General features: G+C 36.4%; 1 protein-coding gene across 4 annotated transcripts in view; it reads right to left on the bottom strand.

Moving 5' to 3' along the window:
- Positions 1–25,730, bottom strand: part of Sytl5 (synaptotagmin like 5) — a 127,935-nt gene that overhangs the window by 39,953 nt on the left and 62,252 nt on the right. For all 4 annotated transcript variants that reach the window (XM_063245692.1, XM_063245693.1, XM_063245694.1 and 1 more), the window contains 6 exons: positions 24,831–24,946; positions 23,333–23,441; positions 20,713–20,847; positions 7,094–7,232; positions 2,465–2,594; positions 665–771 (listed from right to left, as the gene is read on the bottom strand). In XM_063245692.1, coding sequence (XP_063101762.1) covers positions 665–771; positions 2,465–2,594; positions 7,094–7,232; positions 20,713–20,847; positions 23,333–23,441; positions 24,831–24,946 — 736 coding nt within the window. The remainder of the gene's footprint in view (positions 1–664; positions 772–2,464; positions 2,595–7,093; positions 7,233–20,712; positions 20,848–23,332; positions 23,442–24,830; positions 24,947–25,730) is intronic.

Raw genomic sequence — 25,730 nt, 5'->3', positions numbered from 1 at the left:
CAGTTCTTTTGTGGTGGATTTTAAAGTGCTTTCCTAGCTTTTTTATTGTAGTATTAGTTTCAGAACCCCGAGTTTCTTACTTAGGCTTACTTAGGAACAACTACTAATGTCAAATGTTAACATTTATGCTGTATCTTTTTCTCAAGGAGTTCAAATTTTATAACAGTTATAGAACTCAGAATGTCAGAATAGTAGAGTGTGAGAGAACATTAACAATAATCTGATTTAACATTGTTTTATAAATGAGTACAATGAAACATTAAGTTTTCAAATAATTTAGTTTCAAAAACGCAACTCACTGGGAACAACTTCAGATACAAGAATGTTCATGTAAAATATAGAGTCAAGGCAATCAAGCAATATTTGGTTTAGAAAATACTGGGATTCCTCATTTCCCAGGTTTAGATTAACTGATGTGCTTTTAACCAGAAATTGAAATCTCTGAAAAGTTTTTCTTGGAAATAATCACGCATTTACCTAATTAGCTGTTACCTTTTTCTGAATAATTCTTTCAATTGCTTTTATGCGTTGACTATGAAGACCAATATGAATTGATGTTGCATATCCTCACTTTAAACTCATCATCTGAAAGTGAAAGTAGTTGGAGAAAGATTGCGCCTTTTCTTTCTCATGATCCTTAGCTGCTTTGTCATATCCAACTCACCAAGTCTTTGTCTAAAGCCCCGGAAACGGACTTGCTTCTTACACTCCCAGCATCCTCTAAGTCTTCTGTAAATGACTCACTCAAATCTAACTCAGATCGACTCCGGTCTGAAGGGAGGAAAAACATAAATAAAAATATGTGAGTCAGTTTTTGTTAGATGTTCACATTTTTCATTGCAAATGCTTCACTTTTATTGCAATTCTTTTTAGGCATAGAGCACAGATAGTGTTATGGAAGCAACACCCGGTGTCAGTAACTTCAGGCTCTCTACGTTAACACGCTTTTAAATTTTTTTGGAAATTGCGTTGGACCTAGTACTAACACATGACTGTTTGTATAGAATAGTCATGAAAGTATAGAATAAGAAGTATAGAATAAGTATAGAATAAGAAGTTTTAAGCTGTTTAACGTATTTACTTCACTCCTAGATTTAGAAGAAAGTTCTTATAGATTTTTTTCCTAAGTTTAAAAAAAATAAATCACTAACCATTCTTGATTTCAGTATATACAGAATTCACTGTTTTCATATTTAATATAAAATGCAAACAAACCAATTCTAAACTTCCACTTTTAAATGATACAATAAGACCCTTTCACACAAAAATGGACTATGGGTAAATTAATAGGATTATGGATATCTTCAGAGGCCAGAACATTCTTTCTCAACAGAACACCTTGCTTTCAGCTTCCAAACTATAAAATAAGGGTTAATTTATTTCTCAGTAACGCTGTACACAACTTACCAAATCAGGGCTGTTTATTGTCACAGAGTAAGTCTGTACCACAGTGTGTCTTAAATAGACAGAGTTTCATATAAATGAGAAAGAATGGAGACCAATCAAGCACTTCTATTTCAAATGGCAGGTGAAGTAATACAGAAGTGCTTAGTATAGTGCCTCACAGAATTATCACTCAATAAACAGGAGCTGCTGAGTAGAAAAGTAGAAGCCGACTTGATGATGCTGGCTCACAGGCTACTTTAAAATTTTTCATTTAACAGATAAATGACTTCTTTTCTCTTCAGAACTTAAAGACGTAAGACAACAAAAACAAACAAACAAAATACCCCCCCCCCAATCAAACCCAAACAAAAAGCTTTGGATGCTGTCTGGCTAGAAGAAACTTTCTAAATTTTTTGGGTTAGAATCTAGAAACCAGCACTGGGCTTTATTCAAATATCATTAGATAATAGGTAATGTTTTAATGTTGACTATTACATCATGAATTTAGTGCCATACACAGGACATAAACTTCATCATTATGACAAGTTTCTCCAAATAGTTTCTTTATTAATCATAGATAATAAAATTGTAGCATAAATAATATCACTTTTATAGGATTATTGTGACAAAATAAAATGTGATACGTGAATATTCTGTACAAATGTAAAGTTATTAATACTTCAATGCTTTTTGCAAATGATTCCTTAGTAAAACTTTAGTACTATACATTTGTTTCCATATAGGGACCTTCAGAACACTATATCAATTAAACATTTTCTTGAAACCTGTGAAAGTACTATCTGTCACATCAAATGTATCCAGTGGCCATTTTTATTTATAATATTGATATTCTGGTATAGCTCTAAAACCTGGTGACAATGCCTGGAAAGATATTACTCAATAAGTGGAGTTTTTGTGACTGCAAGAGACTAAGTAGTACCTTTAAATTTACCATGAGTAAAAGGATAGATCATTATTTTCTAAGGCATAAAACATCCACTTAATATCACACAGAGCAGTCAATTACATTGGCTTTAGTGATTTTGTACAACCGAGTAGTTGTGTCATAAATGCTCACCTGAGGAGAGGGAGGTCCCAGACACTGCTATGGAAGGTGTGCTGGACGTGTTTCTGCGGTGACTCTTTGAGTGTTCCTCGGAGGTACATTCAGTGGCAGATAAAACCATGGAATTTTCTAAACCGTGCTCCTTCCCACAAATAAAAGTTAAGAAAAAATTATACTGACTGTACTTTACTTTAAAATCCTTTTATATAAATTTATCTTAGTTTATACACATCTATGTATATTATGTTTTAGGAGGAGTGCCTTGACACTGGCAGGACCCTTATCAACAGCAATATAACTGCAAAACATACTATAGATAATTGTTGCAAAAATTAAGGTTTGCTATTTAGCACAAATGGTGTTTGAAAATTTTATCACTCACAAAACTAGTAAGTATTCCACTATATGATTAGCGAGAAAGATGGTATTACCTTTAATTTTATATGCAATATGTTTAAAAATTTGCCAAGCTTCAAACCCTCATAATAGTAATTAGTGTTACTCAGAACTGTGTTTGGTCCTATATCAATCCCTGCTCCCAACATGCCCTCTCTTCAATCACCCTGCTGTGGTTTGGAATAAGGACATCCCTCAAAGACTCATGTGTTGCAGGCTTGGTCCCCATCTTGGTGACAGGAAGGTGGTGAGATCTTTTGTAGATGGGACCTAGTAAGAGATGTTAGGCCATTGGGAGTATACCCTCAAAGGGGACTGTAGGATACTGATCCTTTTCTCTCACTTTTTGCTTCTGACCACCCTGAGAGGTGAGCAGCTTATTCTGTCATACATTCCCCACTGTGATATACTGCCTTACAACAGATCCAAAAGGAATATATCCGTCTGACCATAGACTAAAACTTCAAAAGTTGTAAGTCAAAATTAACCATCCTTCTTTTTAAATTGACTTACCTCAAGTATTTGTTACAGTAATGGGAAACTAACACATATATCTCCACTCAGTTGAATGCCACCTTCTTAATCTAGTAGGTTGGGTGGTCAAATAAGGTTGAATATATCTATGGTGAGTAAAAAACTGGCATGCATGGTACATATCAATGCTCAGAAGGGTGAAGATTCCTCAACTTACAGGAGTAGGTGATTTTGAGGGGTTCCTACTTACTAATAAATGTATGCACATGCGACAAAATTCAGTCTAAGATTGGCTTTCACTCTCTAACATATGATAGAGGAAAACTGTCCTAATATTGTTCATGTCCATAGGGATTTTATTCCTGCATCCCCCAAGCCTGTTTGGATGTTTAAAAAATAGTAATATTGGATCTTTTGAGACGGGTGAGTTTAAATGTCCAAGAAGACAATATGGTATGATAATGATCAAACCCGAAGGAGACTGTTAAAATTCTCCTTTGTGTAAACAATGAAAAGTCCCTTTCCAAGTCCTACATAATGAAACTTCTTTTTTTTCCCTCCATATCTTAAACAAAAAGGAATACTGTGCTAAACTTACTTTAGATAGATGTGGCTCTCACTTAACATGCTAATCAGTTCAGCTTCATTGTAGATTGTTTTTAACGTCTTTCATTATTTTCCAACACATAAAACATGTAGCACAAGTTATGTAGCTTCTAATTCCTCTAATAACCCAGGGGGTTTATCAAGAGTATGACTGATGTCAAATGGTTTAGGTAAGTTTTCAATTAACTGTTCAAAACGTTCTTTACACACAGAGTCCTCTAATGAAACAAAACCAATTTTTTTTACTCATAGTTATGATTATAGAAATTTTTCCACATGTGAGCTAGAAATACTGTTAATATTGAGCATTAATAGGCCAATTAGTACTGCATAGTCAAAGGCCACTTGGCACTGAATAGTCATTGAGGCACAGCGCCATGTCCTAGAGCTTCAGCATGACAAATCTAAAGTTAGTATGTTACACTATAGCTGAGGACAGATTAGAGACTTATGTGTTCTAAATGTTTTCCATTTTAAAAATATCCTACGTGTTAAAACAGAAAAGAACACTGATACAGAGATAGTAAGAAATAGGAGAAATTGAGATGCAGTGATTTTGATCATCATCTAATTCTATATACTTCTTCCCTTCATCATAGAAAAGCAACCGTGCCTGGTAGGCTGTCTTTTCTTTTTTAATGATTCATTCTTTTCTATTAGTATATGTTTATAATACATAGTGATTACAAGCAGCTTTGGGTTTGATACATGCACATATTGTATTTTGACCTTTTTCACTCCTCATACTTTGACTACCCTCCTCACCCTTCCTTCCTTAGGTAGTCTTATTTTTATACAAAATAAAATATTGCTCTTTGTTTCTATGTTTTGCTGTTTTTTGAGTTTTAATATAACAGAAGTAGATGATACTAATGAAGAAAATATAAAAATCATTCTTTTATGAAAAAATAAAACAAGCTTTCATAACAAAATAGTAAGATAACAATAGGTATAAATATTTAGTGGTACAAGACATAAATAAAAGCATCTTTTACAGAGAAGAAACAAAAGTCATAGCACAAAACTTTGCTTTCAAGGAACAAAGAGAAATTAGTAGTATAAATAAAACAAATTAACATGTATATTAAAATTTTTTGAAACAATGGAATAGGTAACTTAGGGAATCATTTGAACTTGTGTGTCTGACTTGTTTCACTTAACATTATGCCCTTAAATTGCATCCATTTGTCTATGGATATCTCAAGTTTATCTTTCTTTATGGTAGAGTAATACCCCATTACATACGTCTCTTTCTCAGAGAACACGAGTTTAGACCAGCTAAAATGTAAGAGTAATGTCAACACAGGCACTGTCCGTATACTGTATATGTGAACAAACTCAATGTAGATGCAGATAATTTCTGTGAACAAGATGAATTGCCTCTCCATTTAAACTCAAATGGTACTTGGGATGAGAATACTTGTTTTAAAAACAAATTCGATTAAGTTTTTTATTGGACTGATGGTCAGCTACCCACGGACACACTCATACCAGCTGTTAACATTTTTAAGTATCTTTTGTATCAGTTGGTAAATAGCACTACTTCTAGTTTACCTCCCTCTCATGCTCCTCCTCATCCATAGGTCTTTCCATAATCCATTGATGAATGGCATGGGATGGACCCACAGGCTACCGGCCAAGCCTTATACCAGTATCTATTCTGATTAGCTAGTGCTCCTGCCATACCAATTGTTAAATATTTTGAATATCAATCCTTGTTTGGTTGCCAAAGAAGTGAACATAATCATCAAGAACCCATGCACTTTTCAGACTACTGAACATACCCATCTTGTTGAATTTAATAAATTTGTAAAATTTAAAAATGCTTTTCATTTTAGCAAGTACAATCTAGACTGTGTTTAAGTAAATCTATTATTTCAATCTATGTGAGTATAGGCCCTTTCTTTAAAATATTTACAGAATCTGACTGCTCAGTACCTCCACTGTTACCTCTCTGTTCCAAAGTCTTATCTCTCTCTCTCTCATAGCAGTGGTCTGGTGATGGCCTCCTAACTGGTCTCCTGACTTCGATTCTTGTTTCCCTGCACCTGCTTGTTATCACAGCCTTTAGATGCTATTTAAACTGAAGCTAGATTACATTATTCCTATGCCTCAAACTCTCCAACTCCCCATTTTCAACCAGAGTAAATGCCAAAGCTCGTACAGTAGTTTTTGCAGCCCCCCTGGCCTACGATCTTGTACTCTTTTCCTAATACTTCTGCCTTCGTTTACTCATAACAGCTACACTGGCCTTTTCACTCTCTCTTGAACATACTAGGCACAGTCAGGTCATTGCATAGGCTGTTCCTCTGGAAGAATTATAAAAAAAAAATTTAAAACTGGTTGAACAGTTTCTTAAATTGAAATGAAACCTCCTTCTCCAGTTGTACCTGCCCAATATCAGTACTGGCTCTGCCTTACTCCAGACATTTGCATGGCTTATTCCTTCACTTCCTACAAATTTTGGCTTGAATCAAAGAATTAGCACACTAAATTTTGCTGAATCAAAGAATTGTGGCTCATATACAACTATTTTTAAAATATAAATTGCAACATTATGTGCTGAGTTTTCTTCTTAATAAATCATCTAGTTAGATGATAATTACTTCCAAGAAAAACTTCCAAGAGACTATTGAAAAAAAGAAAATATTTCTCCTCAAACACTTTACCTTCTCCCTTAAAATATAAAAGCATTACAAACATAACCATGATATATATCATATATAATTTAAGATTTTGTATGCCTTCACTATGATCCATTACTTTAACAGCTATGTAGAAAAGAAAACTACAAAAATATTTTAAGATTCTACTTTTCCAGAATCTAATCAGCTTGAAGAAATTTTTGTGAAGTTAGTTTATGAGTATGTTTGCTGGAAATAACATGAAAGAGCAAAATCAAAGCCTTCTACAAATTCTTTATATTTGTTTAAATCATACAGTTATTTAAATCCCCATCAGACAATGCCACCGTTAAACCGTGTGTTTCTCTTTCCTTTTCAGTTTGAGCTTCTGGTCAAAAGATAAGAGTCTTGATAAAGAAGTTTCTATCAATTAAATAGCATTAAAAAAAACACCAAGATACAGAGAGCACGAGCCCACTCCTGCCTTGGTAGCGAAGTCAAGTCCCAGAGGTGGAGTATCTATTCATGTTTGTGCACTTACTCTGCTACTGACTGAGGTCATGCTGCGTGTACTTGGAGCTGGTGACCTCTGAGTGACAGTGGTCACAACATTACTTCGGCTGCTCTTTGTGGTGCCAGATCCAGCCTCCTGGTCAATGAGATCTGATGAGGTGCTTCCCCTGAAACATGAAGCACATTCTGACTTTAACATGGAAACAGCAGGAAATAAAGAAGCAAACAAGAGAAAGCTGACATGCAAAATGATGAGGACACATGAACCGCGAGTTCAAAAGAGCTGTATTACATTGCTTTTTTACCATGGTATCTCTAGCATCTTCACAGTCCCTTGAGACAAAGAAATCATTCAGAACGTGTTTAATCAGGATTGGAAAGTATATTTATTTTTTCTGTATTTTAGTGTCTGGTTCATGGTGTATATTAAGTAAATGTGGTATAAAAGTAACAGTCTTTGGTAACTGGTTTGATTCATTTTGTGTTAGCTAAAATCATTCAGTTACATTCAATAAAGATAAAAGATTGATAATAATTTTCTAAATGTAACTTCATAAACAAACATGAAGTTTTGACCAATTAGAAATAAGTGACAGTGTTTTTTCTTAATTTATTCCTTAACCCCCAGCAAGCACAAAACGTACTAAGTAGTTTTGCATTCTCAATTACCACATTAATAGGTGATAATTATAAAGATACTATTGGTAAAGTACACCAGCACTGATTAATAGGGCATGAGGCTTATAATGAAGTCAATCAGAGATGACACTAACTTGAATAAAAGAAAGAATTTGAAAAAAATGTCTGAACCTGCACATATCATTACGAGAAATAAATCTGGCAGAAGAAAAAACAGGAAGTGAACATCAGAGTTGCATAAGTTTTTAAAGTTTTAAATCAGAAGGTAACCAAAGTCACATATGTCCTGATTTACATTACTACCACCATCACCACCTTCAGTAATTAAGCAAATAGCTGTATTGAGTATCTTCTAGGTGTTAACCATTTTCAATTCCTCTCAAAACCCCAATAAAAAAGGTTTAACACTTCTGTCTTAATGATGAAGAACGGAATCTTGATGAGGTTAACTATTGCACTCATATATACATGTACACAGTACTGTCCATCCACTCAACAAAGCCTGTGACTGTTCTAGTTTGTCACATTGCTTATTCATCATTTCACCAAAATCAAATCATTACAACCAGGATAGATGTGCACTAATAGAATGAACTGTCAATTAAAAGACAATCAAAGGACAGAGATCTGGGAATTAGTTCCTTGCTGTTAAGGTAAGAGAATTTTAAAATTTGCTGGGAAGCATCCTTTTGATACAGTGTAGTCTCTGGCCTCTTCTTTCTATAGATGACAATTGTAGTGATAGTACTATTGATTTAGTCCAGGAGGGAGGTTTATGACTGTATCTGTTGATTCTCACAAGAGAATCTAATTTTCTTATTAAATATCTTGGTGTAATTTGGAATTCTAAGTTTCAGGGTGATTTTCTGAGCTATTTTCCTTTGGATCTACGTTTGATAACATGTTTATACTTTTCCATGTGTGTCATTCATGTCACAGGTATCAATAAAGAGAAGTTTAGAGACCTACACAGTGAAGTTGTGCTGTGATCATTACATTACCACAACTCTTTCTACTATTTAAGATACACTATCATTAAAAAAGAGGCTAGAGATGAATCTTGCAGGAGTCAAGAATTTATAACCAAAAAGATTCATGTGGATATTTCTACTTGTATCTGTACTGAAGGTCCTATCAGACCCAGGTGGTTGTAATAGTTTTCATCTGAGTTAGCCTTGATGAAACTAAAAAGTTCTACTCAAAGGAATCACTAGTAGAAGTTTATTAATTGTGGTAATGATTCTCAAAAGGCTATTCTGTAGTAAGGAAAAAATCTTGTGATTGTAAGTCAGTTACTGGAAATTACTATTGCCAGCAGCATTTTCTCAAAAATGACATATATTTTCTAATTTCCCCCTGATATTTACTGTAAGCATCTCAAAAATATATTCCTTTCAGTTGATTAGACTAAAAAAAGTTTAGTCTAGTGAGGCAGATTATCACAAATATTTGGGTGCCAACACTTTCAGTTGTTATAAAAATATAACAAAATGCATGATCCTTTTTCACTTAAATAGGAAGAGGATAAAACCTTCAAGTCTAAATTAAAGTAGAAAAGTTTAAAGGCCAATTTAAAAAGAGATATTTTTGATTCAGATATCACATAGCTGTGATTTAAATAAAAAGTATTAGAAGTTAGTGCCAACAAAATTTCAAGCTAAAGTGTGGTTAAGGGAAAACTGGCAGGAAAGATACATTTATCTCACTGTAATACGGCCCAAGTGTGAGGGTATGACGCAGGCTGGGGAGCTTGATTATTATTAGTAATGGAAAGTTACATTTTCTAGTTTAGAAAAGTCTCATTTAATTTCTCTTATGATCTATATTTTAAAGCGTTCTATTTTGTTATCTCTAATCCCATGCTTTTCCCAAATCTTGATAATGCCTTCTCAGATATATTTGTTTCTGAATAGAGGAATCAAAGATATGGGACAGAAACTAAAATTTAATGAGTAGTTTTTCTGGTTTACATAATAGTCTCCCAAGAGTCACAGCTAGGAAATAAATTTCCCAGGATTCAGTTTTCCAGAGTGCCTGAAACATTGTTGAGCCTGTGCCTGCACGGTTAAATTAGTGCTCTCACAAGGCAACTTTAACTTAAAAACACCAGCACTCCTGGGACCAAGAAATTGGTGCACAGCACAGCACATATAAAATGCATGCTATTCTTTCAGACTTTTTTGAGTTGTCCTAACTTTTCAAAGTTATTTTAAATCTGAAGTGTGAAGAAAGATGAACAAGGGAGATTGTAGTTGCAAAGTGAGCTGAGTCTGCAAAATAAAATAAACATGAAAGATAATAAAGAAAAGCGGAAAGTTGAATGTAGCTGTCTTCGAGTCTTCAGTGATCCAAAAATATGTTTTTGTGAACTAACTTATGTGAGATGGATAGCCTTTACTGTTGGCTGTATATTAGAAACACTTAGGGAGCTGTTAAAAGTCTTTGTTCAGATCATTCACTAAACTAATCACAATGAATTTTCTGAGTGCAGTATGTAGGCACCAGCATGTGCTAAAACTCTCCAAGTGACTCCACTAGGCAAATAAGGCCTAAAAATATTCATCTAAACTACACCTATAAGCTCATAGTTCTAAGATCACTATCTGCCTGCATTGTCCCATCCCCTTATGCCATTATACTACTATGTTCTTTATTCAGCACAGCACTTAAATGAAGAGAGCTAAGTTGTCCTTATGGCTCAGATTATGATAAACGAAAAGGCACTTTTTGTGTTACTGAGTGAATGTGTTGCACTAGAGGTCAGCAAAGTATGATTTGGGCACATTTGTAAAATTTTTTTGTATGGCCAGTAAATTAGGAATTTTTTCATATCTTGAAATGTGAAAAATTAAAAGTAAAATATTTTGTTAAACATGAACATTATTTGAAATTCAAACTTCAGTGTCCATGGATAAAATTTTATTGAAATTTAGGAATTCTCATTCTTTTATCTGTTGTCTATACTGCTTTCAGGCTCCAACAGCAGAGTTGAGTTGAGACAATGATCTTGTGGCTGCAAGTCCACCAATGGCTAGCTGTGCCATTATAGAAAAAGTTCATTGATCTTTCTGAGTGTGTCCATATACGTGTGCATGCATACCCACACAGTTATGTGTCTCCATTTAAAAATCAGACCCTTTGGAGAGGTTGACTTTTCCGGAGGAATGACTTTCAGGTGTTTTTTTTTGTTGTTGTTGTTGTTTTATTTTGTTTGTGTGTGTGTGTGTGTGTGTGTGTGTGTGTGTGTGTAAGAGAGAGAGAGACAGAGAGACAGACAGACAGACAGACAGACACAGAGACAGAGAGACACAGAGACACAGAGAGACAACAAGACAGAGAGACAGAGAGAGACAGAAAGATATTTAGGCATAGGTGAACCACTATAGGAATTCTTCAGTGTAGAAATCAGAAAGCAGAGAGACAGGGAAGATGTTAAATTTCTCAGGAAGCTTCTCTCCCTCCAATTTCCTCATTGCTGCATTTCTTTTGTAGCTTGCTTATGCATATCTTTCCTTTGCAATTTTGAAGAGAGGGCAGAAGTTGTGTGATGTTGACGTCATAAATGAAATTATCTTTAATTAACCAGTGTTAATTATATAAAGAACATTTATAATTTGATATAATAAAACAAAAGCTGATTTGTTGGTGGCTTCTTCAATGTTTAAGGACTTCCTTTAAAATGGAGGAGAAAGTGGCCAGAAAGGAAGGACACTGGCTGGGTATGGAGAAAAGAGTGAAAAACAGTTAGTACTCCAAGTCTGATAAAACTTTGTTTGGAGCATCAAAAAAATCTTGATCACATATTTTATTTCTAAATGCAAATAGAAACCAAATGGAGGACAGATGTCAACAGCTATGAAATATCTGGAGTGAACTGGAAGTCAAGGAAAAGTAGAAGAATGTCAACTGCCTTTTCTTATGGACAATAAAGAAAGTAAGGATTTACCAGAACTTAGCTTTAGGCAGATAATGGAGCAAATTCTCCATAACTCTCTTCATATTTGCTAAACTCTTGTTTTATCTAGAATATTATGTTGTTTATTGAAGAAAGTATACAAAGCAATCCACATTGTAGTCCAACTTACCTTGCCCTGTCATCTCTTGTATGGAACACTTCAATGTTTATATTTTAAATATCCTCAAATATTTGTTTCTGTTGTAATCAGGGGTTACAAGGAAAGCAAATATATGCAGGACACATAATTTATAGTATTATTTATAATGGTCACCCAAGATGTCAAATACAAAGAATGTTCAAGAAATCTGTCTACACACTAAAGACCTAGAAAATCCAGGCAAGAGCCTGGTTCTCATGGCAATATCCTGCATGAGTTCAGTTGAAGACCTACAGTCCCATGACAATGCATCCTATGAGTTCAACTGAAGGCCTAGAACCCACAACAATGACTCAGGCAAGTCTGTTTCACAGATTTGCATGGGGAGGGCCCCAAGGTCAGTGGTGGAAGCTAGCTGTGCTGGTAGGCTGAGGGTTCTGCCCTGGAGTCAGGAAGCAACCTCAAAGTAAGAACCAGAGCTCCCCCCGAAAAATACCACAGCTATCCTCAGTAACAATAAGGTCTAGAGCTCCTCTAGTGATGAGAACAGCCAAGTTCATATCAAGAAGCCAGTGTGACAAGCTTCTTCTAGAGCTTAAGCAGCACATCATCTTCTCCTCTAGAGCCAGGAAGCGATGCTTTACATGAGGAACAGAGCTCTCCCAAAGTGAACTGTAACCGCTCTCAGCAACAACAAGATCCTGAGATCCTGTGATGATGAGAACAACCAAGTTCATATCAGGGAAGAAGCTCAACAAACTCCTCCAGAACTCACGGCAACACGAGAACCAACAGCACCAAACAACAACACTACTCTTTTCTCCAAATCTCTTTTTTATACTCACAACAATCCTCACTCAGGTGGACCATCCCATTTGGCACCATGCTGATTCAGTTCAGCTGTATGCTGCAAGGTGACCACCAGTTACCAATCCACCACAGTTCCCTTAGTACACACAAGTTATTTTATGCCCCTTTTTCTTTGTACTTTTCATTTCCTCAGTCTATAGTGCTTTTCCTACTTTACTTCTTCTGGTCAAGTCTTTCTCATTCCTTAACAGACACTTTCCTGGTTCTCTGGGAGGGTAATTTCTATCTTTGTTATTACAGAGAACTCCTTGTTATTATGATATCATATTATCTTGAAATTATTTGTCTGTTTATTCCTCCTGCTCTTTTACATTGAAAATTCTTTAAGGGATGGAATAGTATTACTGCCTAAGAGATAACACATTTTCCATTTGACATACAGTACTGGGACAATAATTTTAGGAAAACTGTGTATTGAATTTATTTGCATAAATTAAATGCATAGGTCAACAAGTCATATATTTCTAGCTCTCAGTTACTGGCAAAAGAAAGGCCATCTATTTTATCCTAGTGACTCTGAAAATGCAGCATATCACATAATGCATATTAGGGAGCAATAAGTAAAAGAAACTTTATTACATTGAAGAAAACAAATATACTAAGTTTTATTTATAGAAACAGAATATGTTAAGGCAGTGAAACCAGGAGAAACAATTGGAGAATCAAAAAAACAGCAAGGAGTAGGCTCCAGCTTGAAATCATTTGGATCCATGAATGAAACAAGTCAGTTTTTCCAGCCACATTTATTAAAGAGGCTATTTTTCTTGCTGTGAATGTGTTTGGCCCCTTTGCCAAAAATAAGGTGGCTATGTGTGTTTGGTGTTATTTCTACATCTTAAAATCTGTTCCATTGATCCTCAGCTCTGCTTTTTTTCATCAGTATCATTCTATTTTTATCATAGTAGCTTTGTAATATAATTTCAAATCATGGATTATAATGTCCCCACCATGCCTTTGTTGTCACCGTTTTTGCTGTTTTAGATCTCTCCTGGTTACAAATGAATTTTAGTAATTCTTTCTCTAGTTCTGTAAGTTATGCTGATGGTATTTTGATTGGTATTGTATTAAATCTGCATAACAATTTTTGGAGTATGGCCATTTTCATTACACTGTTTCTTTGTACCCATTATTAAAGGATATTTTTCTGTTTTCTGATATTCTCTTCAATATTTTTTTCAGAGTACTATAGTTTTCAGTATATAGATCTTTTACTTCTTTTACTAGATGCATGTCTATCACCATGCACTAAACTAAAATCCAAATAGATTCAAGATCTACGTATTAAAACAGAAACACTAAATCTGCTGGAAGAGAAAATAGGCAGAACTCTTGAAGACATTGCTGTAGGCAAAGGTTCCAAGAACAAAACCCAGATTGCATGGGTAATGCTATAAAGAATTCGGGATCTCATCTTATTAAAAAGCTTCTATACAGCAAAAGAAGCCTCCAACAGAGTGAAAGACAACCCACCCAGTAGGTTAAAATTTAGCCAGCTGTCCCTAAAAGGACTCATATCTAGAACATATAAAGAATTAAAAAATAACAGGCTCCCCAAATTTAAAAACCGAATACAAAAATGGGCATCTGAGATGAATTCTCAAATGCAGGAATACAAATTTCAAATAAATAAACTTAAAACTGTTCAATATCACTGGCCATTTAAGAGATGCAAATTAATGCTGAGATTCTATCTCACTCCAGAAAGAATGGCTATCATCAAGAAATTAACTAATACCAAATGCTGGAAGTGATGTGCAAATAAAGGAACCTTTTTCCATCATTGATGGGAGTGTAGACTGGTGCAACCACTGTGGAAATCAGTGTGGGAATTAGTCAAAAAACAAGATGAGAGGTCCTTTTGGCCCAGCAATTTCCCTTCTGATATGTTCCCAGAAGAATTAAAAGCATACCACAGTGATATATGTGAGCCTATGTTTATAGCGCCACAATTGCTAAAACTTGGAAACAAACCAAATGCTCGTCAACTGACAAATGGATAAAAAGATGTATGTTTTAATACTATTCATCCATAAAGGGTAAACCTGAGACATTTCCATGAACATGGATGCACCTTGAGACAATACTCTTAAGTAAAATTAATGAGACTGTCTTAGTTACTTAATGCTCGTCACTGCGACAAAATACCTGATGCCCAAGTTGGGAAAGGAAAGGTTTATTTCTTACAGTTTTTGGAGGTTTCAGTCCACACTTAGTTAGCTCCAAGGCAGGCGGGCATGGCTGGGCCGCTGTCAATGGCAGCTGCAAATAGCAAACAGGAACCGGCAAAGAGCAAGACACACCTTCTTCCTGCCATTACATCACATCCTGGCTCCACCCCTATGTGGGTGGCACACTGACACCATCAATCCAAGCACTAGACAATGAACAAATAACAAATGCACAGTTCAAACTCATGAGGCTTGGGGGACACAGACATAAACCATGACAGAGACACACGTGTAAGTATCACATTATCTCTCTAGTGTGAGAAACCGGAAGAGTAAATAAGCACGAAGATGTACAACAGATATTGTTAAATAGGAAGAAATTGTTCAAAAGGAAAGAGGTACTGGGGAGATAAAAGGGGGAGATAAAGGAAGGGAAAAGAAAACAATTTTAAGAAAAAGGATCCAGTGGTAGTTTGTGTATAATGTCAAGTGTTAATATAAATATAAATAACACCTGTTTCAGACACATTCCAGTTGCTGGTACAAAATATCTGACACTTGCAACTCAAAGGAGGAGAGGTATATTTGGCTCACTGTTTCCAGTGAACTCATCCTATAGTTGGTTGGCTCCAAGGCAGAAATAGCCTGGAAGAGGGGCATGGTAAAGGACAGCTTCTCAACCCATGACACCCAAACGTTACAGAGAAAAAATAGGAGTTGTAAACAAAAATATATCCCTCCAGGTTGTGGGCTTAGTGACCAACTTTCAAATAGGGCCTACCATCTAACAGCACATTAATTTTTGATCTCATCAATGTATTAATACATTGCTTAGTATCACACTTCTGTGATCCAATCATCTTTCAAAAGCCTTGATTCAGCATACGAAAATTTTGGGAGGACTTTTTACACCCATACCATAACATATCACCCTTAATCCTCAAAAGGATCATGTCAAACTCATTACACACAACACATTTAGTACAACTTTAAGAGTTATGAGTCTTAATAGTTCTAGAGTTGCTGAAAAGTTCCAATCTACAGTGTCCTCTGAGACTCAAGGTAAATTCTTAGCTGTGAAACCCTATAAAACTAAAAAGTTAAGTACCGCTATCACACAATGTCACAAAGTAAGCATTCTCATTTCACAATTAAGAAATAGGAAAACAGAAAGGAATCAATCAAGGCAAGATCTAAAACCAATGGAATAATCATTTAATTCTGTAAATTCATGCCCAGTACCCTGGGTAGATTTTGGTGAGATATGAGCTCCAAAGAGCTGTGCTGTTATGACCTTGCCAGTTGCAGCTTATTTAGCCTCTGGTGCTATGTAGTTTTGCTCTACAAACATTTCACATTCCTGTTATCTCCCAATTGATAGAGTCTCCACCACTGCTTTGGCTTCTCTCTCACAGCTGTACACATTGCTCTCTCAGGGGCTCCTGGCAGAGACTGTGAGAATGATGTATACTTTTTCCTGGCCTTCCAGGGATTTTTCTAAAATCTGCGTGCAAGCCTCTGTGATGTTATGACTCTTGCATTTTTCAAGAAAAACTAGTATTACATAGAAAACACAACGTCTACTGCCAGCTTAAGCAGTAGCCTGGTCCACTTGATCCATGGCTACAGAGATCTTTAAAGGCCTAGATGTCTGAACTCAGGGGAAACTTCTCTATACAGCCCTGAAAGTGTAGGATGGTCTTGGGCTCTCTTTCAAAGTAAAGTCTGAAAGATAGTTGCCATTTCATATCTTTTAGCTTGTTATAGATAGGGTCTGGACAATTTTTGAGATGTCTTAAAGCCATCTTTCCTACTGTCGTGATGCAAAGCATTTGTCTTCTTTTTAATTGTAATATCTTTTTAGCAACCATGCTTGCTCTCACCAAATATACAGGTGATTTTTTTTCTGGTAAAACTGAAAACTATCTAGATCATTCAGCTGTGCTTTTTACTCTTCTGATTCTAACAATAGATCTGCTTAAAATCAGTAAGCAGCACTCATGCCACAGCATGAATATTAGGCTGTCATAAAATTTGCTCCACTTGATCAACTATCCACCACCATTAATCTCAGTCTTGGACAAAATCTCAGGACATGGTTAAAATGCAGAAAAAACTTTTTGCAGGAGTATAACACAGTTATACCAGTCCAGTTTTCTATATGGTCCTCATTCCCATCTAAAGTCTCATTAGGTCAGGCTTTACTATATCTATTCCTATTAGCACCTTGGTCTTCTAAGTTGCAACTAGAACCACCTATCAAGCTTGGCTTACAGTATTCCAGGGATTCTCTAGGTAGCATCTTAAAACCCTTTCAAACTCCTGAAAATCAATTCCAAAGGCTTCTAAACCATATGGTCAGACACAATCACAGCAACAATCCCATCTGTCAGACAAATTTTCTGTATTAGTCACATTCTCACTGCTGATACAATATACGCAACATCACAAGTTAAATGAGGTTATTCTGACAAATAGTTTAAGAAGTCTCAGTCCATGCATGATCACCAGCCTCCAGGGCAGAACAGCATGACAGAGGGAAGCTGCTCACGTACTGGTAGCCAGGAAGCAGCGAGAAAGAAGGGAGGAGCCGCAGACACAGCCTCAGTGATCAACCATCAACCAGGACCCTCCTAATTCACTGATGTGTTTAGTGCCCTGTGATGCAAATACTCTTCAGAAATTTTACCTCTGAACATGAGATATTTTGCATGTGTGTGTGTGGGAGGGACATTTGAGATCTAAACTGTAACAATCCCTCACTTTATTAAAACTATGAGGACTGTAAGTAAAGTGAACAGAAATCAAGGATGGAATGATTTATGGTCTGACTATCTATACATATAAAGGAAAGTTGTTGTTTCTTGGGCCATCATGGCTTTGTTAATTGCTTTATGCTGTTAGCAGTTTTGCTAGTTTGTGGCTTTAACTTCCCAGCCTTTGCTGCCACTAAAGAAGGCTGTGCTCACCCAAAAGAGATTAAAACGGGAAAAAAGAAACTGACAGCACAGAGAAATGAAACAAAGGCATAGGAGAGAGGTGAAAGTAATTTTCCTTCAGAGGGAAATTCTCATGACAGACTTTTTGTGTCACAAATTATCACAGCTAGTATTATAAAATAAAATCTTCATACTTTCAGAGATATATTATACATTTGAGCTATTTTAAAGCCTAGGAAAAAGGATTTGCTAATAACATCAACATGTTCTAGCTAATACACAAAACATTACTGTTGAGTTAATGGATATGACCCTGACTGTGAGCTAAGATACTCTCACCTTGCTATATTCACTATACTCACAGGGGCAGTAAGAGGATACTACCTAACTGGTATCTCAACCACAAAGATGACAATGAAAGTTACATCCAGGACAATAAAAAGTTTACTTCTGATAAAAACCTCAGGGAGTTCATTTAATGATGGAATGGGTCTAGTAAACTCACATTCTTAAAATAATATATATCAAGAAGACTGCTTGATTTTCATCATGAAGGTACCATAATATTTCCAAGATACAACCCTGTGACATTTTCAGGAGAAAATGACAAGTAGAAGGGCAGTGCTTGGAATGAGGATGAGCTTAAATGGTATGATTTCTATCTTGGATCACAGTCAAGCAAGGTAAGCTTTCCAGAAACTGCAAAAATGAGTCCCAGGATTCCTGGAGAGCAACTAAATGTAATTGGTTAAATTGGAAAGAATCTCTCTCTCTCTCTCTCTCTCTCTCTCTCTCTCTCTCTCTCTGTCTCTCTGTCTGTCTGTCTGTCTCTCTCTCTCTCTCTCTCTCTCTCTCTCTCTCTCTCTCTCTGTGTGTGTGTGTGTGTGTGTGTGTGTGTGTGTGTGTGTGTGTGTGTAAGGGCGGTTCTATGAGGCAAATAATGAGCATTTAATGGGTATGAGAATGGATAAGGTCCTCTGGTAAAATGTTCATCATCATAGAAATGCTGACTAGAAACAGTATTAAATTTTACCTACTTTTTTTCCTAAATGGAGCAACTATAAGTTCAAAGGTTCACATTTCCTTTCTTTTTAAAGGGTAACCCATTAGATCCCAGATCTTTAGTAGCTCTGCATGGCAACCTAACTTCCAAGCGATTTTCTACTAGCGGATTGCAAATGCTACTTTCATAGATCGATCTGTCATGTTACAGCTGGAGTCCTAGAAATGCCCCAACTTTCTAAGGAATTATGTTGCAATAATGGAAGGGATCACAGTGGCAGTTCATTATTGAGCCATCATTGTGATAAACACACGTTCCATGCAATGGACATTTCCTGAGCATTTTTATTTCCTTCTAAATGAAATTAAAAAACTCTGTTCTTGGCAGATAAAGTCCCAAAAGCCCTATTTTATTCTGGTTATCTGTAGAAAATTTCAAGCAATTACATTTTAAAGTACAAAGTATATTTAGGGAACTTTTTCCAATTTATAATAAGAATAAGAAACTTCTGAGTCCATATATCAGTGCATGTTAAACATGTTTATGTGGATTTATAGATCCATGGTTATTTACACCTCACAGGGGATGAGACACAAGGATTAAACACAAACACATAATCTCTAGAATAATAGTATCAAGTACATTGGTACTGGGAAGCATGCCCCTTTTTCTCGTAGAATAACTTAAAGTGTTATGATTTAAATTTGCTTGATTGGGCCTGAAAGCTTTTTGACTTTCAGAACAAAAGACTCTGACTTTCTTCTTTTTAGATACTGTTTCTCTTAAATGGTAGCTTGAAGTGTAAGCCAAGATGTCTCATCAAAACAGTCTCTAGGAGGTTGAGCAAAAAGAAATGTTTACTTAGCTTCGTATCATCTCTAAAGAATTTTGATCACTACTATCTGAGAATCAGGAGTTTAATAATCAAAAATAAACATGTAATATTTATAGAAAGTTTATATGTGACTCAATATGGGGCTGCCATAAAAGAAGCTAAACAAAACTCTTCCAAGGGCAAAGGCAAGTATGTTTTTTAATCATAAAGGGAGTATATCTGTTGTTAAAAATTTGGAAAATATTGAATACTGTGATGATCATTTGATACTGGATGATAAATGATTCTTCCTTATTTTTTTCTGTATGGTTTTACAGCAAATAGCATTTCTTGTAGGAATGGTGTAGGAAAAAGTGAAACAGAGATCACCATGGAGGAAAACTCTTCAATAGTTAAAAGAGTGCTTCTTACAATTCTCTTGCAGAATCTACCAAAGGAAAAAACAAAATCTCTTTTTGTTTCTGGCAAACAAAACAGAGTTAACGTTTGGACAAATCAATGAAGTATGAGGTTAGAACTTTTTATATTGTTTGATAATACACTCATCATGAAAATATGCCTTGAGTCATGCCCCAACAGGACAGAGAAAATCAAGCCTGATTAGAAGTGACTATGCTTTTGGCTATCCTTTCAATTTCTCTTTACTTTTCCTGACAAGTGTGTTTTATGCACAGGAGGTTCTCACTAGGTCACTGAGAATCAGAGGATGTGGAACTAGAAGGAAGTGAAATTTATGGAATATTCCCTGAGGCAATTCAAGTGATAAAATTATTTATAGGTTTTGAAAGCTCTAAGGAATGTATAGGACCCTTAGGTGTTTCTTTGCAGAAGCTTAAACAGAAGAAGTTCAAGAGATCAGTGAAAAGTATGTATTTGTTCTGTATGTTTTCATTTGAACTACAGCCTTGAGTTCCTACAATCTCACCCCTATAGATGATTCAGATGAGTCTAATAGCTGTATTCCAGAAGACTTTTAGATTATTTCCATTTGAAATAAAAAGCATCCTGATTTTTCACCTAACATATCAAGAGTTGTCCAAGTGGAAATCCTTGACATATGCCTAGGAGCCCTGTTCAGTGAGGAATATATCAAGTTAATCCTCAACCTGTCCCATTGCTCAATCTCTTGGTCTCTTACCTTTCTGAACCAGCACTTGACTTTAAACTCCGAAAATTTTGAATGTCTAAATCCAAACTGTAGCTCCGTCCACTTTCAGCTTTTGGAGTTATAATTTCTCCTCTGGTTGCTGATCTGAACTTACTAAGAAGGAATCTGAAATTACATATATATGTGCATTTAACAGTAAAATAACTAAGAAAACATTTTAAAATCTTGTTTCCAGAATACAATTTTTGGTTTGGGGTACAGCTCTGTAGTCGAGCGGGCCCTAAGACAACACACACACATGCAGGATGTAATTCCTAGTACTTTCAACAGTAAGCAACACTTCAATAAAGGAGCACTGGGGCTCAAGAGTTCTGAGGAGCCTCCAATGCCTCTGTTACATAATGTCAAGGGAGGAGGTTATGACATTATCCCAGGATCATCCCACTTGATAAGTTTGGCCTCTATTACTGCTAAGAAAATCATCTACTTTGAGAATTTACCATTGCTATATGAGAAGACAAAAGCGTCTGAAATGAGCCAGTTTGCAAGGATGCTAAGTGTAGGAAGCTTGTACTCACCTTGGTCAGAGAGGAGATAATCTTCCAGGAGATGCTGAGGTAGCAACTTGTTAGACTAGCACTCCATAAAAGCAGTGACTATATTTTTTTATACATTGTCACATCCCTTGAGCCTAGAATGGTGTCTCACACATACCATAACCCTACCAATTCTAATTAAATAAGTTACTAAACTCACAGAGTGGAAAGCATCTTTATATCTTCTGCAACTTTCCCCTATGATAATGAAATTGAAGCAATGGAGTGTCTCAGGGTGGATGAAATGTGATTGCATTCTCATTTCACCCTTTTGTTTGGAACTTACAAATACAGCTTTTCAGGAACTGAGACTTGATTACAGATGCAGCATACTGAGTTTCCCAAACATATCTGTTTTCAAATACACTATTATAAAAGGATATGGAGTGGAAGGAGAAAAATAATTGAAATATGTTTGTTCATCTATCAATTCTCCCACAATGAATGTAATCATTCTGTGCCCTGAGCATGTGCTAATAAAAATTAATTAAAAAAAAAAAAAAAACCAAAGCTATATTTTTTGAGAGAATGGTATTGGGAGAGACCAGTTTATTTACTTGATATTCAACAGTTTTCTAGGGAAAAGTGGATTACAAAGATACTGGCAGAATCTAATAGAATCTTCTAAATTCCCTTTGCTTCAGAGAACCTTGGAAGTATGTCATTATCAAAGTGCCAAAATCTTTAATCTACCAGAAAATTACATTTTTTTTTGGTGAGACCAGCACTCACTATGTCAGTGTCTACTGTTCTGAGAACAATCTCATGGAAATCTCCACCTCTGCACCTCTGCACCTCTGCTAAAGGTGTCTGCTCTGTCAAGATTGATTTTTCTTCCCTTCCAACACCCTGAACCCTATCCATCTTTCAAGTTCCACATCTAGCCCTGCTTAAATCTGATGTCTTTCTTGATGGCTTTGATGTCCTCCCAAGCATTTATTTTTGAGCTATACATTTAATACTTACCTATTGCCTTATGTCATCTGTTGTGAAATATTGACATCTTGCTTTATTTATAAAGGCTCTCAGTATCTCATATTGCCACGTTATATTTTCCCACAATTCCTTCGCACTTATTAATTTTTCAGGTGTTAACATTTTCTCCCTGGCTAGATATTATGTTTGTTAAGACTGAGAACCAGAGGTGCCAGAGACAGCCAGCAGGATTAGATTCATTTTATGACAGTTTGAACAATTCAGGATTTGTATAATTCATTATGCTGGTGAGTTACTTAATGTCTCTTGGCTCCAAGCCCCATTTAGCTCAATAACATCCACCATGATGCCTACTTCGGAGTCTGCAAAATATAGATCCAAGTGGCACTTGTAAGCTATTAGTTACTTATTTAGTCACACCACTCTTTTTTTGTGAGGACACAGCCACTGTTAGTGATAGCACAAAAGCAAAGAAGCCACTAGTCTAACACTCAAAGAGCTCACCGTTAAGTTTGTGGAGGATGGTAGAGTGCAGTGTAAGGAATGATATGTAGGCACAAGGCACTGTGGGAATCCTGATGAGGGATAATTTGATTTAATGTGATGAGAGATCAATACCTGTGATGAGATACTTTGAAGACTTTAGATCATCTTTTCCATTTATCTCTGTTAATTAATGAAGATGTGGTTAGTCATGAGTGTTTGAGTGATATGACATTTGGATTTGATTGCCATAGTTCAGGGCACACACACCAAAAATCCCAGACTTTTTTAGGGTGCAATAAGGGCTCAGACACTGTCAGCATTTTATGTTGGATTTTGCTGAGAGGATTAAGCCAAAAGTACCTGTAAAAGATCATGTGATTTAGCACATATTACAGTTCTTGCTGCATTGACCACTTCAGTGGTCAAGAGACTGCTTCGGAAATAAAGGTAAAGTGCAGGACAGCATATGAAGAAGCAGTTTAACTTTTGGTTCTTATAGTCTGGATTTGGGGGGCAATTTTTCTCCCTTGATGGAATCCATTTGTCGGTGGTTCCTTAGTACCCTCTTAAAATGTTTACTTTGCAGGTGTTTGGAATAAAGATTGAAGCTTCACTTGGAGAGGCTGTCTTACCCTTTTCTCTTGGGACCATCATGGTTGGCCTTCTGCCCAATAGAAGGCGAAGTGTCTGATTTTTCTCCATCCTGGAAGGTTTGCTCGTGTCTTTGCATTTCTTCAGAACCTTATTAGAATAATCAAAAGACAAATTTATGTACACAATGGCCCGAAATGAAAGCAAATTTCTACTCTGTATTCACTTTTTTAAATAAGCATAACACAAAATAATTGTGGTTTCTCAAGAACACAGTTATTTCTAATTTGTTGAATATTCCAGAGTTGATTAAGCAGTAAAATAAGTTCTCTGTGGGAGATTTGCTGAGATAAGCGTTTTAAGAAAGAGTACAATGGAATAATGAACCCATTATTCCTCCATACAGATTTTTAAAATGAGGGGTCCTGAGTTCATGAAAACTCTAAATCCCTAAGGACTAGTTTCTGATATGAAATTACAGAAATGATACCTTGATTTCTGAGCACATAGGGCCAGGTTTCCCTAGAGGGTAGCATCTATATATATACCTGGTGAGTTGTGAGTCACTTCACACACTGAAAAGTACTGGCTTTTGAGTGAACGGACAGATCACAGCTTACTGCTTAATTCTTATTTTATGTCACTCATCCTTTTGCTGCATTAGATCTGATTGTTACTCATTGCTGCAAGTACCACGCAGAAGTGACACTAGAGTCAGTTTCAAGCATCATGGCCCTTCCTGCTAGACTTAAAAACAACTACTCTTCTATCTGTGAAAGATCAGATAGCCTAGGAACAGTCTAAAAGACATTTGTTCTACCTTTATTACCCTATTCATGAGAAATATGCCCCCAAACACAAATATCTCTCAATATTTTACCAAATGAATTACAGTTTAAAAGTATTGAAAAGTATTCTCATTGTGAGTGTTATTTGCATTTGGTGCCAGCATAATACTGCATTGACTAAAACTGTACTGTATGCATTTCAGGTCAGTTAGCATCTCTGGCTCCTGTCCACTCAGTGCTTTAACTCACTCTTGTCATCGTGCAACAAGAAATGATTTTTGCATTTCCAAATGCTCCCAATTTGGGAATGGGGTGCAGTGCACAATATCAATGCTTGCTCAAGAATCAAAGTTCAAAAAAAGGACCATTTAAAAAAATTATAAAAAAATAGCCTGAAATATCAAGACTTTCTTTCACAATGTGAATCATTTAGTCTTTTTATGATACTTTCTTAAACACTTAGTAAAATACTAAAATTGCATTCAGAAGAAGAACTATGATGAAGATAAATGGCTTTTCTAAAAATTTCAGTGTGTCATATATATAAAAATATATATAATCCCTACACATTTTATTTTCCATTAACCTCTTCTTTCTTATATGAATCATGTATTAGTATTTCATGATACCAACTTGTAAAATGACCAAAGTGATTCAGAAAATTCAACTATACTTAAATGTTACAAGACACACGATAGTAATTTAGCCTGCCAAAATGAAGATTAGAATAGTTTTGAAACCACATAATTACCTGGACTTCTTCTTAAGATTGACTGTCGGACAACATCAGTGCCCAGAACATTGACTTGCTTGAAACGCTTTGCCTTTTCTTCATAAAACCATTCACCAGTTATGCTTCTTAGCTGCCTACTCAAAGGAAAGAAGGAGAGTATTGACACTGAAATACTTAGCTGTGTAATTAGCTCTCGAAATTCCTAGTCAAGTAAAAAAAAATAGCCAGTTATTTATAGTTTATCTTAATCTCTGAAGTATTTCATGGTGATTAACATATTTACTATAGATTTTGGAGACCTGCTGAGCTCCCGATAGGTGGGCTGGCCCACACTACCAGCCTAGCCCAGCCTGTTTAGCTGCCGCGCCTGGCCATAGGTCTGCAGAGGAGGAGCTGGGCAGATCTGGGGTGCCCTCACTGGCCTCTCTGCTTGTCTGGAGGACTCTGGATTTCTGCGCCCAGACTGCTGGAGTTCCCTCAGGCTTCCAGGTGCAGTGAAGGAGAGAGGTGGGTTTGAGGCTTCCACATCAGCCTCCCCATTCCCGGCTTCATTTGGAGACCTGCTGAGCTCCCGATAGGTGGGCTGGCCCACACTACCAGCCTAGCCCAGCCTGTTTAGCTGCCGCGCCTGGCCATAGGTCTGCAGAGGAGGAGCTGGGCAGATCTGGGGTGCCCTCACTGGCCTCTCTGCGTGTCTGGAGGACTCTGGATTTCTGCGCCCAGACTGCTGGAGTTCCCTCAGGCTTCCAGGTGCAGTGAAGGAGAGAGGTGGGTTTGAGGCTTCCACATCAGCCTCCCCATTCCCGGCTTCATTTGGAGACCTGCTGAGCTCCCGATAGGTGGGCTGGCCCACACTACCAGCCTAGCCCAGCCTGTTTAGCTGCCGCGCCTGGCCATAGGTCTGCAGAGGAGGAGCTG

The sequence above is a fragment of the Cavia porcellus genome, unplaced genomic scaffold (genome assembly GCF_034190915.1).
Source record: "Cavia porcellus strain 051 isolate PalLab524CR breed Dunkin Hartley unplaced genomic scaffold, mCavPor4.1 scaffold_3, whole genome shotgun sequence".
Taxonomy (NCBI): domain Eukaryota; kingdom Metazoa; phylum Chordata; class Mammalia; order Rodentia; family Caviidae; genus Cavia; species Cavia porcellus.
This window is presented reverse-complemented; position numbering and strand designations above follow the sequence as displayed.